This window comes from Hemicordylus capensis, chromosome 2 (genome assembly GCF_027244095.1).
Source record: "Hemicordylus capensis ecotype Gifberg chromosome 2, rHemCap1.1.pri, whole genome shotgun sequence".
Taxonomy (NCBI): Eukaryota; Metazoa; Chordata; class Lepidosauria; order Squamata; family Cordylidae; genus Hemicordylus; species Hemicordylus capensis.
Window position 1 is genome coordinate 190,418,435 of NC_069658.1, and position 13,485 is coordinate 190,431,919.

Below are 13,485 nucleotides of genomic sequence, written 5' to 3' on the forward strand. Positions count from 1 at the left end.
TCACCTGTAATGTAGCAGTACAGGGAAACCTCATTATCTGCAGATCCAATATCCATGGTTTCACGTATTCATAGTCAGGTAATTGACACCCAACCTTGTCATATGTGGGAAACAGATGGTAAATTTTCGCTTATCTGCAGTTTGGAGGTCATTTCCGGCTGCCATTTTGTAAAAGGGAGCCATTTTGTGGCTCATTTAGTTTTTAAAAACACTTTTCTTTCCATAAAAAATTGTGGAATAATAGACAAATTTGGACTTCTGGGTGGTATTGCTCGATAGCTGGAGGACCAGAGCACAGTAGGGCACTTTGCCTCGCTTCCCCACCCCCACCGTTTTTACCGTGGTTTCCCAGCCTCCAGGAACTTAACCACGCCCCCATCCCCACTGACCCAATGCACCGTTATCCATAGTAATCTGTGGAAACAGAACCGTGCGGATAACAGGGTTCACCTGTATTAAATAGCTTTGAGCTGCAATGCTGGCCAGTTTTACAGCTGCACGTTAAAATCCCCGACAAAAATTGCATATTCAGCTTATTCCAGTCTATAACTTATGGGGTACACAAGTTGTTGCCCCCACCACCATTTTACGTACTCTCCCCATGCCATTATTTTGCATCTGTGCACAGCTGGACCTCAGGATTCTGAGAGTAGAATACAGAATAGATAGCTTAAGAGCTTATACTAGAGTACAAAATGGTAATGTCTAAACCCACCACAGCACAAAATATTTGCCTGAGAAGTACCTGAAAGGTAGGCCTGGTCTCCTTTCTGGAAGACATTGTAGGCAATCTTCTTGTTGGTAGCGTTTTCATTGACATATCCATCAAACCGACGCAATGGATCTTCCTGGTTTATTCGGCCCACAAGAAGCCCTGGTTCTCCTGATTAAAAAAGAAAGAAAAGCAGAGTAGACCAAGAATTTCTAAAAGAAAAAAAAAATGCTCATCCTATAGTCATTATTGGGGTGTGTGTGTGTTGCATTTCAACTGCTCATCAAGTCAGCCATAATATCCCCCCAAAAGGTCAAGTAACCATTCTTGTCACCTACAACTGTATACGGACTACAACTCCATCACATTTCATTTCAGGTTTTACCCTCATGTAATTTCATGCAGAAGGTTCCAAGTTCCCTCTCTGGCATCTTCAAGATAGGGCTGGGAAAGATTCCTGCCTGCAACCTTGGAGAAGCCGCTGCCAGTCTGTAAAGACAATACTGAGCTAGACAGACCAATGGTCTGACTCAGTATATGGCAGCTTCCTATGTTCCTAACACATTCGTCAAAAAAAGTTTGTATGTGCAGCATTAAACACAACATTAAAAACAAAAAAGGAAGAGGGGGCACAAGCAAGGATAACAACCGGCTCACTTGGATGTGTACATCAATTTTTTATACTAGCGAGGGTTGGCAGAGCAAGAAAAGGCATAAAGAGACAATTGGGTCTTCATATGCAGCAATCACATATGGCTAAGCTTTCTTATCTTCAGATATTGGTCTATACACACAGAATCGTATTATTAAATCAGTGAAGGAAAATCTAGGACAGCTTTTAAACTGGTAACACCACCATCTAGAGATGTACATATCAGGCAGTATAAAATATGATAAATAAATAAAACAAACAACTCCCATAAAGTGTGTTTTTTAAATTCACATTCTGCTGAGGCAAGCTGGTAGCACTTTGGAAGTAGAGAAAAACACCAAGGCCCAAATCATGCAAAATGCAATTCCTGCTACAGAAGAGTGGGCACGCTCCCTCCTTCCACAAAGTGGGAGGGGGATGTAATTGGTTTTTTTAATTGTATTTTGTATCCCCTCCCCCTTTTTGGGGCTTTTATAATTAAATGTGTGTTTTTATCTCATGTTTTAATGTTGGGGTTGTAAGCCGCCCAGAGGAAAATTTGTTATGGGGCAGCTAACAAATGAAGTTGTTTATTATTATTATTATCTCTTGTTTACACAGTCAGGCAGGTGTTATTGACTGGTTTGTTTTATCCAGACATCGAGTCCTTCCCAAGGACCTGGGATGGCTGAATTTTATTGTCAATTGTTATAGATATCGTCACAGAATATAGGCTGTTCCCAGTAAAGCTGCTTTTTGTAATTGGCTGGTGGTGATTTCTGTGGCCCCTATGGTGTTGAGGTGCTCTTCAAGGTCTTTTGGAACTGCACCCAGGGCACCAATTACCACTGGGATTATTTTGGTCTTTTTCTGCCACAGCCTTTCCATTTCAATTTGTAGATTTTGTATTTTGTGATTTTTTCTATTTCTTTTTCTTCTATTCTGCTATCCCCTGGTATTGCTATGTCGATTATTTTGACTTGTTTTTCTTTCTTCTCGACTACAGTTATATCTGGTGTATTGTGTGGCAGATGTTTGTCTGTTTGTAGTCGGAAGTCCCATAATATTTTTACATCTTCATTTTCTTCAACTTTTTCAATTTTATGGTCCCACCAATTTTTGGCTACAGGTAGCTTGTATTTTTTGCAGATGTCCCAGTGTATCATCCCTGCTACTTTGTCATGCCTTTGTTTGTAGTCAGTTTGTGAGATCTTTTTACAACAGCTGATTAGGTGGTCCACTGTTTCATCTGCTTCTTTACAAAGGCGGCACTTGCTATTTGTGGTTGATTTTTCGACTTTTGCTCTTATTGCATTTGTTCTTAGTGCCTGTTCTTGTGCAGCCAGTATTAAACCCTCAGTTTCTTTCTTCAAGTTGCCATTCTTAAGCCATTGCCAGGTCTTGGTGATGTCTGATTTTCCACTTATATTGTGCAAATATTGACCGTGCAGTGGCTTATTACTCCATTTTTCTGCTCGGTTCTTGACTTGTTCTTTCTTGTAGGCCTGCTTTGTTTCATTGGTGTTGAATAGTTTCGCGTTATTGACCATTTGAAGTGCATATACTTCACTGTCCTTGATATATTCTTCAAGGCCTTTTTTCTCCTCCTCTACTGTTTGATGGACTTGCAGCATTCCTCTTCCACCTGAGCTGCGAGGGAGGTATAGCCTAACGACATCACTGCGGGGGTGCAGAGCATGATTGATGGTCATGATTTTCCTGGTCTTACGATCCAGCGTCTCTAGCTCTGCCTGGGCCCAGTCTATTATTCCTGCAGTGTATCTGATAACAGCTATAGCCCAGGTGTTTATGGCTTGTATGGTGTTCCCCCCATTGAGTTTGGACTTGAGGATTTTTCTAACTCTCCTGATGTATTCACTTCCAATTTTTCTTTTAACTTCAGTGTGTGCGATGTTATCAGCCTGGAGAATGCCCAAGTATTTGTAATGTTCTTTCTCTTCCAGGTTCTTGATCTTGCTTCCATTGGGTAGTTCTATTCCTTCTGTTTTTCTTATTTTTCCTCTGTTCATTATTAATGCAGCACACTTGTCTAGTCCAAACTCCACTGCTATATCGCTACTGAATATACGGACAGTGTTTAGCAGTGATTCAATTTCTGACTGGGACTTTCCATACAACTTCAGATCGTCCATGTACAGCAGATGGTTGATTTGACTTGATGTTTTAGATGTTTGGTATCCGAGGCCTGTTTTGTTTAGTATTTGTGAAAGTGGGATAATGGCGATTACAAACAACAGAGGGGATAGTGTGTCCCCTTGGAAAATGCCTCTTCTAATGCTAACCTGTCCAAGTGTCTCACCATTGATTGTTAACTGTGTACTCCGCATGCTCATTGCTTTTTTTTATAAATATCTGAATGTTTTTGCGGACACCAGTTGTTTCTAAACATTTTAGTATCCATGTGTGAGGCAATGAATCGAAGGCTTTCTTGTAGTCAATCCATGCAACACAGATTGGTTTTTCTTCTCTTGCAATTTTCTAAAATCATTTTGTCAATCAGCAGCTGGTCTTTTGTGCCTCTGGTGTTCGGGAAATTTCCTTTCTGTTCAACTGGAAGCTGTTTGTTAGTTAATAAGTGTTGCATCACTTCATCTGGTATTATTCCAGTTAATAATTTGAACATGGTTGGCAGACAGGTGATCGGTCTATAATTACTTGGAACTGCACCTTTTTCTGGGTCTTTCATGATGAGATGAGTTTTCCCAGTTGTTAGCCATTGTTCAATATCACCTCCTTGCAAAATGTGATTGAACTGTTTTGATAGTTGTTTATGACTGTTTTGATAGTTGTTTATGAAGGCTTGTTAGGTGTTTAAGCCAAAAGCCATGCAGTTCATCGTCTCCTGGCGCAGTCCAATTTTTAATTTTCTTTGCTCTTTCACTTATTAATTCTTGTGTTGTTATTAGTTCTTGCATTTGTTGGTTACATTTTTTGACCTCTTTCATCCAGCCTGTTTTTTATTATAATCTATTGGATTGTCCCATAATTTCCCCCAGAATTGCACTGTTTCTTCTTTCTTTGGTGTTTCTAGGTTTCTCGCAGTTTTTCCTTCTATGCTTTGGTAGAAACGCCTCTGATTCGACTGGGAGATTCTGCCTGTGTTGTGTAGTTCTGGCTTCATATCTGCTAATCTTCTTTGACACTGCTGTTATTTGCTGCTTTATTATTTCCAGGACTTCTCTAATTTTCCTTGAATCTAGGTGGTATTTTTGGATCAGATACTGTTTGGTGTTTTCATTCTTCAGCTTCTTGTCTTTCATATCTTTCAATTTACTAGCATCTGATCTAAGCCTGGAGATTTTATTTTCTAATCTAATCTTCCATTTAGGTGATGTACTACTTTCTTTTTTTTACAGGTCCATTGATCTTATATCCGAGCTCTTGTGTTGTTATTGTTGCTGCACTGTACATTAGTTTGCTTGTTTCTTGCAAATTCTTGATTGTTATTTCTGCAAGTGCAGCATTGACATCTTTTAATACCTGAGCAAGTTGTTTTTTGGCGACTGTTTTTAGAGCTGGAAGTCGAACCCTGGTGGTTGTTTGGTTCATGTGCTCAGTTTTTTGCTTTAGTTCTTGTTGCTTTTCTGTTAAACGGCATTTGGGTTTTTGAGGTGAAGGCAAAGGGGAGGTTGCCTGGTTTTGATTTTGAAACAGTTCAGCAACAGTGGCATCCTCGATTTCCAACACCTCCTCCACCTGCGCCTGAGCAACTGCTTTAGTTGGTGGTAATTCGTCTTCCATGTCTTGAGCCTGTGTTGCTCTTTGCAGTTCTTCCAGCTCAACTCCTGTGAATACTTTATTTCTTATTATGAATCTTCTCTGGTCTGCTAGCCTTTGTTCTGTTATTTCTGTATCTGGATGCTTCTCTTTCCAAATTTGGTACATTCTTTTAAAATAACCTCTTCTAGTTGGACTAGACTTGTAATAGCAGATCATTATTTCCTTGTTGGCATTTTTCATATATTTTTTTCAGTTAAGCAACGTTTCTTCCAGTAACTTTGCTGTCTTCAGCCCTGGTTGCTCAACTGAAGATCCTGAGTCCTGTTGTCCACTTGCCACCAGATGTCCAGGGACTCCAGCACCTGGCACGGTCCTTGTTGACCTGGGCGACGACCGATCCGGTATAGATTTATTAAAGTTACATCTCATCATATTGTTGACGGGAGAGGCACTCTTTGTCTGGCTCCTCTGGTGAGACCTGTCCAGTATGGTTGGACCTCTGGCATAGCTCTCACCTTCCTCAGAGCACGCAAGCCCCACAACCACGCCAAGGTAGTGCCTCACTGGGGGATGATGATGATGATGATTAATGTAATATACATCTGAGCCCCTCCTCAGCAATGCTTCACATGGATCACCTCCCAATAAGCATATGGGCCCATGTCATCCAAAGATAAGCAGTCTGAGTTTCAGGACAGAATCCAAATTTTAAGTGCAATCTGTCCTCCATATCATTACCGTTAAGCACACAGCATTCCTTGCAATATTTACCTGGGCGGCAGGAAATACAAAGCCCGTTTGAACCCCGTATCAACTCCATAGTATCCTCATTTACTTTCACCAGACGGATAGGATACACGTTGGGCAAAATCCGACTGTTGAAGCCACAGGCGCCAACCTGCCAAGAGATGGAGCAAAGCTTAAACAGGAATCAAGGGGCTATTACCAATCATTTAGCACTGAATGACATTCAATTCATTCATTGAATGACATGTAATTCAGCATTAGAGACATTTCTGTGTGTTTTTTTAACATGAATTCTATGAAACAGATCTTCCTTTTTCCAAACGCAAGATTAACAATTGTGCTTAAAGAGAAAAAAACAAACATCACCACAACCTAAACAGTGAAACACGACAAAACACTTTTTGCATTAAAATATTAGCAAAGCAATTATGGCTGCAGATTGCGAAAGAAAAGGGTAGGAGAATTATAGAAACTGCTACAAGTTACAAATGTACAGATTTTTATTTAGAAAGCCCATGCTCAATTTGGGGAAGAGTTTCAAAGTAAGCTTCCTAGATGTGTCCCTAATGCTGTTATCAGACGGGAGGTGGGACTTGGCTCGATGGAAGTGGAGTATTGGAAGTGCATTTTTGCATTCTGGTTAAAACTGGTCTTTCTTCAACCTGGACTTGCCCATCTGGTATTAACCGACCCTTTTGATTCCACTTGGAAACGCCTTGTCAAAACAAAATCCCAATTCTACGGGTTCTCACTTGACGCCCTTATCAGTTTGAGGCATGAGACTGCGGGGAAAGTTATCAAGCAACCTATTTCCAACACTGATTTAGTCTGAAGTTGCTAAAATTTCCAAAAGGCTCGTACTTAGGAAATCAGATTTTCAGCAGTAAACCAGCTACTTATTTAATTAACATCACTCTTCCTAAGTTTAGGCAGGCCTTGTCTTTAGCGCGTTTAAATGTGCTACCCTCAGCGATACTTTTTGGGAGGTTTAGAGGAGTTCCATATACATCTCGCCTTTACCCTTGTGGACTGAGTGTTATTGAATCTATTGAGCATGTTATTCTACACTGTGCACTTTACATGGATGACAGTTTAAATCTTATTGCTCCTCTGCTTGAGAGGTTTCCAGGACATTCAGATGAATTTTATTTAGGCTTTTTATTAGCAAATTTTCATTATAAGTACACAATTGTAGTGGCCGAGTTTTGTCACATTTTATGTAAACTGTGACTGGCTATTGTGTAATGTAATGTTTTTGGTCAATGACTGGAAAAAAACAAACAAACCCACAAGTAAGATTTAAAGAGAACCAGGTTACCATTGTATTTGTATTCAAAGCTGGGTTTCTAGTTGGCCTAACTTGTCAAGTTAGGGCGTGCACAACCATATATCCCAAACCTTCTCCATCCACTGATTTGCTAGTGAGCTGTTTTCCATAACTAGCCATACAGATTTTGACAGCTGTTCAAGAGTATTGCAGCAATAATCTATAGAAGTAATCAGGGTCATTTTTCACACAAAAAATGTCAACACTAGGGGTGTACACAGACCGTTTGCCGTGGTTCAGTCCAAATTTGGGCCTGGTTGGTTCAATGAACCAGCTCAAACTGGTTCGAAGTAGTTTGCAATCAAACTGGCGCTCGGTTAGCAGCACACCAGTTCACAATCAAACCAGTTCTGCACATCCCTAGTCCACGCAAGGACACAGGATCAACAACAGGTCTTACGAGCAATATCTGCTGACCAGTCAGGCACTAGGTTCCAAAGCTATTGTGGTGTTTCCAGTTACTAAGTTCTGGTCATAGACCATAATAAAGATTGGTTTGACTTCACTAGGTTCCAAAGCTGCTGAACAGAAGAACATTCCCAAACATTTTAATCAGCCTTGTAATTTACCCACCTTCAAAACTTTTTACTGTTCTGCTTTGAAGACTAATAAAAAGCACTACTTAAGCCCCTGCTGTTCCCAAAGTGTGATGGAAAAACCTTTGCCACTCACCCTTACAAAATGGCAGACCACCCAATGGTGACCAGGCAAGGGCTTAAAGATAGGACTGTTCGTAATGCATATCTTAAACCATGAAGACAGGCTACCATGGGAGAGAATTAGCTCTCCAAAAGCACTCTATAGATAATAAAAACTGATAATTATAAGAAGATGTTTGCAAAATTTCAACATCACCCTCCTGACATGGGTGAAGTTCTTCGTCGACAGTCCAAAGATGTAATAGGAGATTTTCAGGGGTTGTATTTGCTGCAAACGTTTGCTAAATTAGATCAGTTTCTTCTAAATGGAACCATGAGTGATTATCCAGCCAGATATTCTCACTGGGTTGGCACCAAGCCATAACTGATTGATTATACTCACAGAATACAATTTCCTTCTTGCAAAAAAGTTTAATAGTTAGTTGTCCCTATAGTGACCACTTTCAAGGTACTTTATATTTTCATAAATTATTTTTGGATTTTAGCCCCATTTTTAATTTGGGTGATGAGCTATGTCCTGCTCATATTAAGTGGTAGTCTCAACAGGAAGAATTGGTTGTCGAAGTATTGTAATCAGAATCAGCCTCTCAGATTTATTCTGCAATTGTTGATGGTGTGTTAGATAATTCCATTCTAGAAAAGTTTACCAAACTTACTCAGTTGCTTCTACCAGGGTTAACCACATCTGAACCCTCTAAATCTAGGGGTAGTTTTTTTCTTCCCAGCCTTGGTTTGATTCCCATTGCCGAGAGACAAAGAGAGAGTTGGTTAGATACTCTAAACAGCATAAAGAAGATCCATCATTATACTCTACTTAGGATTTACAGTATTAGCACTGAAAAAGCAGTATATGCAGTTGCTACAAAATAAAAAAAGAGCAACTGTTAGAGCTTCCCAGAACCATTTGACAGCAGTGTCCCAATCAAAGAACTTAGCCTTATTTTTGGCATCTTATAGCCCCGCACTCAAGTGTTCTCCTTGCTTCCTCCCTCTATCCCAGGGGGCATATGGAAGCATCATTTCAGGTCTTTATATGCACAGGATAAGTTGCCCAATATTGATCTGGAGCTTGATGCTGGTCTGCTCCCTTGGTGGGCATCTGTAATGTGCACAGAAATTGAGTCCTTGGTCAAACAGTTCAAACCTGGCAAAGCTCCAGGCAATTATTATATTACAGCAGAAGTTATACGCAGTAAGTTGGAGTGGTGGATTCCAGCTTTAGCCTCCCTTTTCAACTTCATAGATCATACCACATTGGTCCCAAGGGACTGGGGATTAGCTATAGTAATCCCTATATAGTAATCCATATATTTTAAAAAGGCAAAAAGGAATATGCCTGCCAACTAGTGCCCCATCAGTCCCTTGAGTATAATCAGCAAGTATGCTAAACAGCTAAATGAAAATTTTTTCAATTCTCTTGAGCCTAAATATATTTTGACAGAAGAACAGGCCAGCTCAGAAGACAGAAGATTAGGCCCTTATTTTGCAATATCTGGTTGAAAAGTATACGGCTAATTCTGATTCTGCATTGTATGCTGCCTTTGACTTTAGGTTTGCGTTCGATCTAATTTCTAGGGCTAAGTTGTGGTGCATGCTACTTTTATTGTACACATGTTATGAAAATTCTTGTCTGAAAGTTTGTTGCAGCTTGCAAGACCATTTTACTAAAGAAATTCCGACATGAAGGGGCTTTGGGCAAGGTTGCATATTCGCGCCATTATTATTCATTTTTACAGAAATCCTTTGGTATCTCATTTGGATAATCTTGCCCATCCTCCCCCGAAGCTGGCAGATAAACACATTGCAATATTACTTTATGAAGATGATGTGGGCCTACTGTCCCAAACCCCGGTTGGCTTTAAACAAGCATTACACTCTCTTGCTTCATATTGCAATGAAGAAGACTTAGTGATTAGTTACACTAAGAATAAGATTCTTACCTTTGCTAAGTTCCCAAAAGTTCTTTCTTGGCAGTTGAATGGCCAGGAAATTGAACAAGTCAAGATCTTTAAATATTTAGGTACTAGTATTTTTAAGCCCGTTAAATAACGGGCGCTAGTAGGGACGGGACGGACCCGCTGTCGCCGCCTCTGGCCTTCGTGCGAGCCAGCCGGACCCACCGCCGCTGCCTCTGGCCTCCTGGCCGGGTGGAGAGTTCCGCCACCGCCGCCAAGAGTGCCGCCTGCCGCCGCCGCCTCTGGCCTCCCGGCCGGGCGGAGAATTCCGCCACCACCCAGAATGCCACCCGCCGCCGCCGTTTTTCCCCTCTGCTCTCCTCGGAGCCAGGCCCGACCCGCCACTGCCGCCTCTGCCCTCCCCGCGGCCGGCCTGGACCCGCCGCTGCCGCATCTGGCCTCTCAGCGGCTGGGCCGACCAACCGGCCAACATGGCCGCCTGGTGCCGACGGTCGTGTCTCCCTCGGCATGTTCTGGGCATGCGCTGCGCGCATGCCCAGAACAGCCAAGGGAGACATGGACGCACACCAAGCACTTTATTATATAGGATAGTTTTCCAAGCCTCTGGCAGATGGAATGCCCATTTGGATTAACATTACACAAAATGCCCAGAAATCAGCTTCAGCTATTCAATCATGTTACCACTCTGGAGAAATAGCAAAAAAGCTATTTCTAGTTAAAGCTCAAGCACAACTTTTATATGGCGCACAACTTTGGCTGAATAATTCTGCTTTATTGGAGGCTGTGCAATCTAAATTCCTAAGAAACATCTTTCAAGTAGCATGATGTGTACCAAATGTGGTCCTCTGCCAGGAAGCCAGTTTAACTAAGGTGGAGACTGGGTTATGGTTTAGCATCCTTGTTTAATGGCCAAGGATGTCTTTCTTTCCAGTAGGATTAGTCCCATTGACATTAGTTGACTATTTTGGCACACGGTGGAAAAGATTTCTTCAACAGAATCTTTATTACCTTGGTTTTTCCCAGGAAGCTCTTTTGATGTGGGGTTTTGAGCAAGCCACGTTAGCTCTTATACAACGGGTGACGGACATGAAAGTGCAATTAGATCAATCTAACCTTTCAAGAGATTTTTTTTTTGAGCAGTCAATCATCTATCTTCAGGCCAGCAGGATACTCAAATCAAGTTACAGTGCCTAGATTTAGGGCTTTCACTTTAACATGTTTTAATGTGTTGCACACAGCCATACTGGAAGGGAAATATAAGGAAATTCCATATGCCTGGCTTTTGTTCTTGTGGCATGGGCGCTATTGAATCAACAACTCATGTTCTTTTATATTGTCCTTTTTATAAGAACTCCTTTGTTTAGTTAACTTTCCAGGAAATTCAGATTTATTTTATCTCCAATTTTTATGGTCCAATCAGAATGACCTTAATCTCCTTTAATGATGCAAATTTTTGTTTTATTGTTTGTAGAATTCGCCAAGAGTTGACTACTTTGTACTAATTTTTTTTAACAGCGTTAATTATTGTTTTATTGTGTTTTCAGGTCACTAACTGTAATAAGAATCTATCTGATAATTATACACCAGTTAAGATCAGTATCAAAAGTATGAGGCTAATAAACTGACTGGTAGGCAGAGCAAAGCAGTCAATATGGTCCTTTCTGACTTCATACTACAGAATCCTGCCATATTTAGTAGTAACTCACACTGAAGCAATTTTCACACTAGTCCAAGAAGTGATTTCTGCTATTTCTTCAGTGACTCAGGCCATTTCACTCCACTCTCAATGCATGGTGGATTGGGTGGCATGTTCATCGTAACTTAGTATTACTTTTGGCATTCAGCCCAGTACTAAAACAGGGCACAGTTTCTTGCGGCAGATGGTTAGAATGACCACACACACACACGGGAGGGAGGGAAGGGGGGGGGACTTACTACCAGGCCACACATTTAAGAATTAAATACACAAATTTGTCCAATGAACAAATTGAGCAAGATGCATTTCAGAGTTTGCTTCCTGCTAACCTCCCCACATAAGTTGCCACTGTAGCCCCTTCACTGACCTTTCCATCCAGATTAGCAATGCTACAGTTGCACTCTGTAGCCCCATAAAATTCCCCTATCTGTTTAATTCGGAAGCGCTGAGTGAAGTCTTCCCATATGGTTGGCCTCAAACCGTTTCCTATGGCCAGCCGCACCTGGTGCTGCGTTTCTGCCTCCCGCACTGGTTGGTTCAGGAGATATCTGCAGATCTCTCCAATGTACTGTATAATCTAAGAAAGGGAGGAAAGGGAAAACAGGTTTGAGACAATAACCTGGTAAAACCTTTAGAGAATGGGGTTGAGTTGCAGCAGTTCCAGAATACTTGGAAGACATGGGGGATTTTCTGGTTTGCTTTTGTTCTTGGAGGAAAGAGTACAAATTATTAATATCAAAAATATTTTTACTGCTTTAAAAAAAATGTTATACAGGTCAATTAGCTCATAAAATGCTGCTTGGTATCATTATCTGCATTTGATTCAGACAATAATGGCTTTTTTCCTGTAGGGCCGCAATGTTTAGTCACTCAGTCAAAAAAATCTGCTACCCAAGGGTACCGGATTAGTGAGAAGATTTTCAGAAAATTGTACAGGTGAACACTGTTATTCATTGGGGTTTGGTTATTGCCTATAGCCGCAAATACGGAAGCCGTGAATAATGAAACCTTACTTCTATGGGAATCCAGGGGTTATGTTCCTACGCACACAAGATGGGCAACAAGTAGAGAGGAGGCAGAAATAAGAAAAGGAAAAAAAAGAAGTACTGTACCTTGCTATCCAGATCTCCAGCAATGCCCCCATCCAAACCCTCAATTCCTCTGATTTTTTGCAGAAAAATCACAGGACTCCCCCCCCTCCCCTTTTCCTTTTTTTTAAAAGAGCCACTAAATGGCTCTGCACTGTAAAATGATGGCTGGAAATGGCATTGTAAGTCATTTCCAGGCACTCAAAAATAACGTATTGGCAAATTTTATGTATTTATCAAAATTTGTATTCCGCCCCAAACTTCTGTCTTTGGGTGGCTCACAACAATATAAAAAGCTAAAACACAAAATTAAAAACCTTACAGCAGTTTAAAACCACAATTAGATTTAAAAGCGTGGGTGAAAATCTAGGTCTTTAAGGATTTGATAAAAGTTATTTGAGATGGGGAGGCTCATCTTGACAGGGAGTGCATGCCATAGTCTGGGGACAACAACAGAGAAGGCCTGCCCAGTGTAGCCCCCAGACACAGTGGTGGCAGGTCCAGACGGACCTCTCTAGATGAACTCAATGGGTGATGGGGCTCATGACGAAGATGTTCTCTTCTTATACCACTGATAAAGAAATCGGGTCTCTAAGACCCATCTGCAGTTATGCGAAACCACAGTTGTTGAAACCATGGGTAACAAGGGCTACCTGTATAACGTATTTACAAAGCCATAGGTGGTTGCTGCCATCTTAGAAGAGGCATTTCCACCTTTTCTCACCCAGGGAGTGTCTTTTTTAAAATGGTGCCCCCTGTGACACATGCATGCACAACAAAAATCTTCTTTTCTTCAGAACAATTATATTATTCATACAAAAGAGTACACAGATTTAATCAATTACAACTCATGTGACTGACTAAAATTTCTTCAAATGGAATGTCATCCGTAGTTTTGGGGGTTCTTGGGATACAGAAAAGATAAGGTGCTCTAAACAGGAAGCATTTACACAGCAGTTCATGCTTTC

General features: G+C 41.1%; 1 protein-coding gene across 10 annotated transcripts in view; it reads right to left on the minus strand.

Annotated features, from left to right (window-relative positions):
- SLC27A1 (solute carrier family 27 member 1) overlaps window positions 1–13,485 on the minus strand; it is a 76,942-nt gene that overhangs the window by 12,191 nt on the left and 51,266 nt on the right. For all 10 annotated transcript variants that reach the window (XR_008316854.1, XM_053299275.1, XM_053299274.1 and 7 more), the window contains 3 exons: window positions 11,797–12,006; window positions 5,856–5,982; window positions 746–883 (listed from right to left, as the gene is read on the minus strand). Coding sequence is in view for 9 of the 10 variants with exons in the window: in XM_053299275.1 (XP_053155250.1) it covers window positions 746–883; window positions 5,856–5,982; window positions 11,797–12,006 (475 nt within the window). In the remaining variant the exon portion in view is untranslated. The remainder of the gene's footprint in view (window positions 1–745; window positions 884–5,855; window positions 5,983–11,796; window positions 12,007–13,485) is intronic.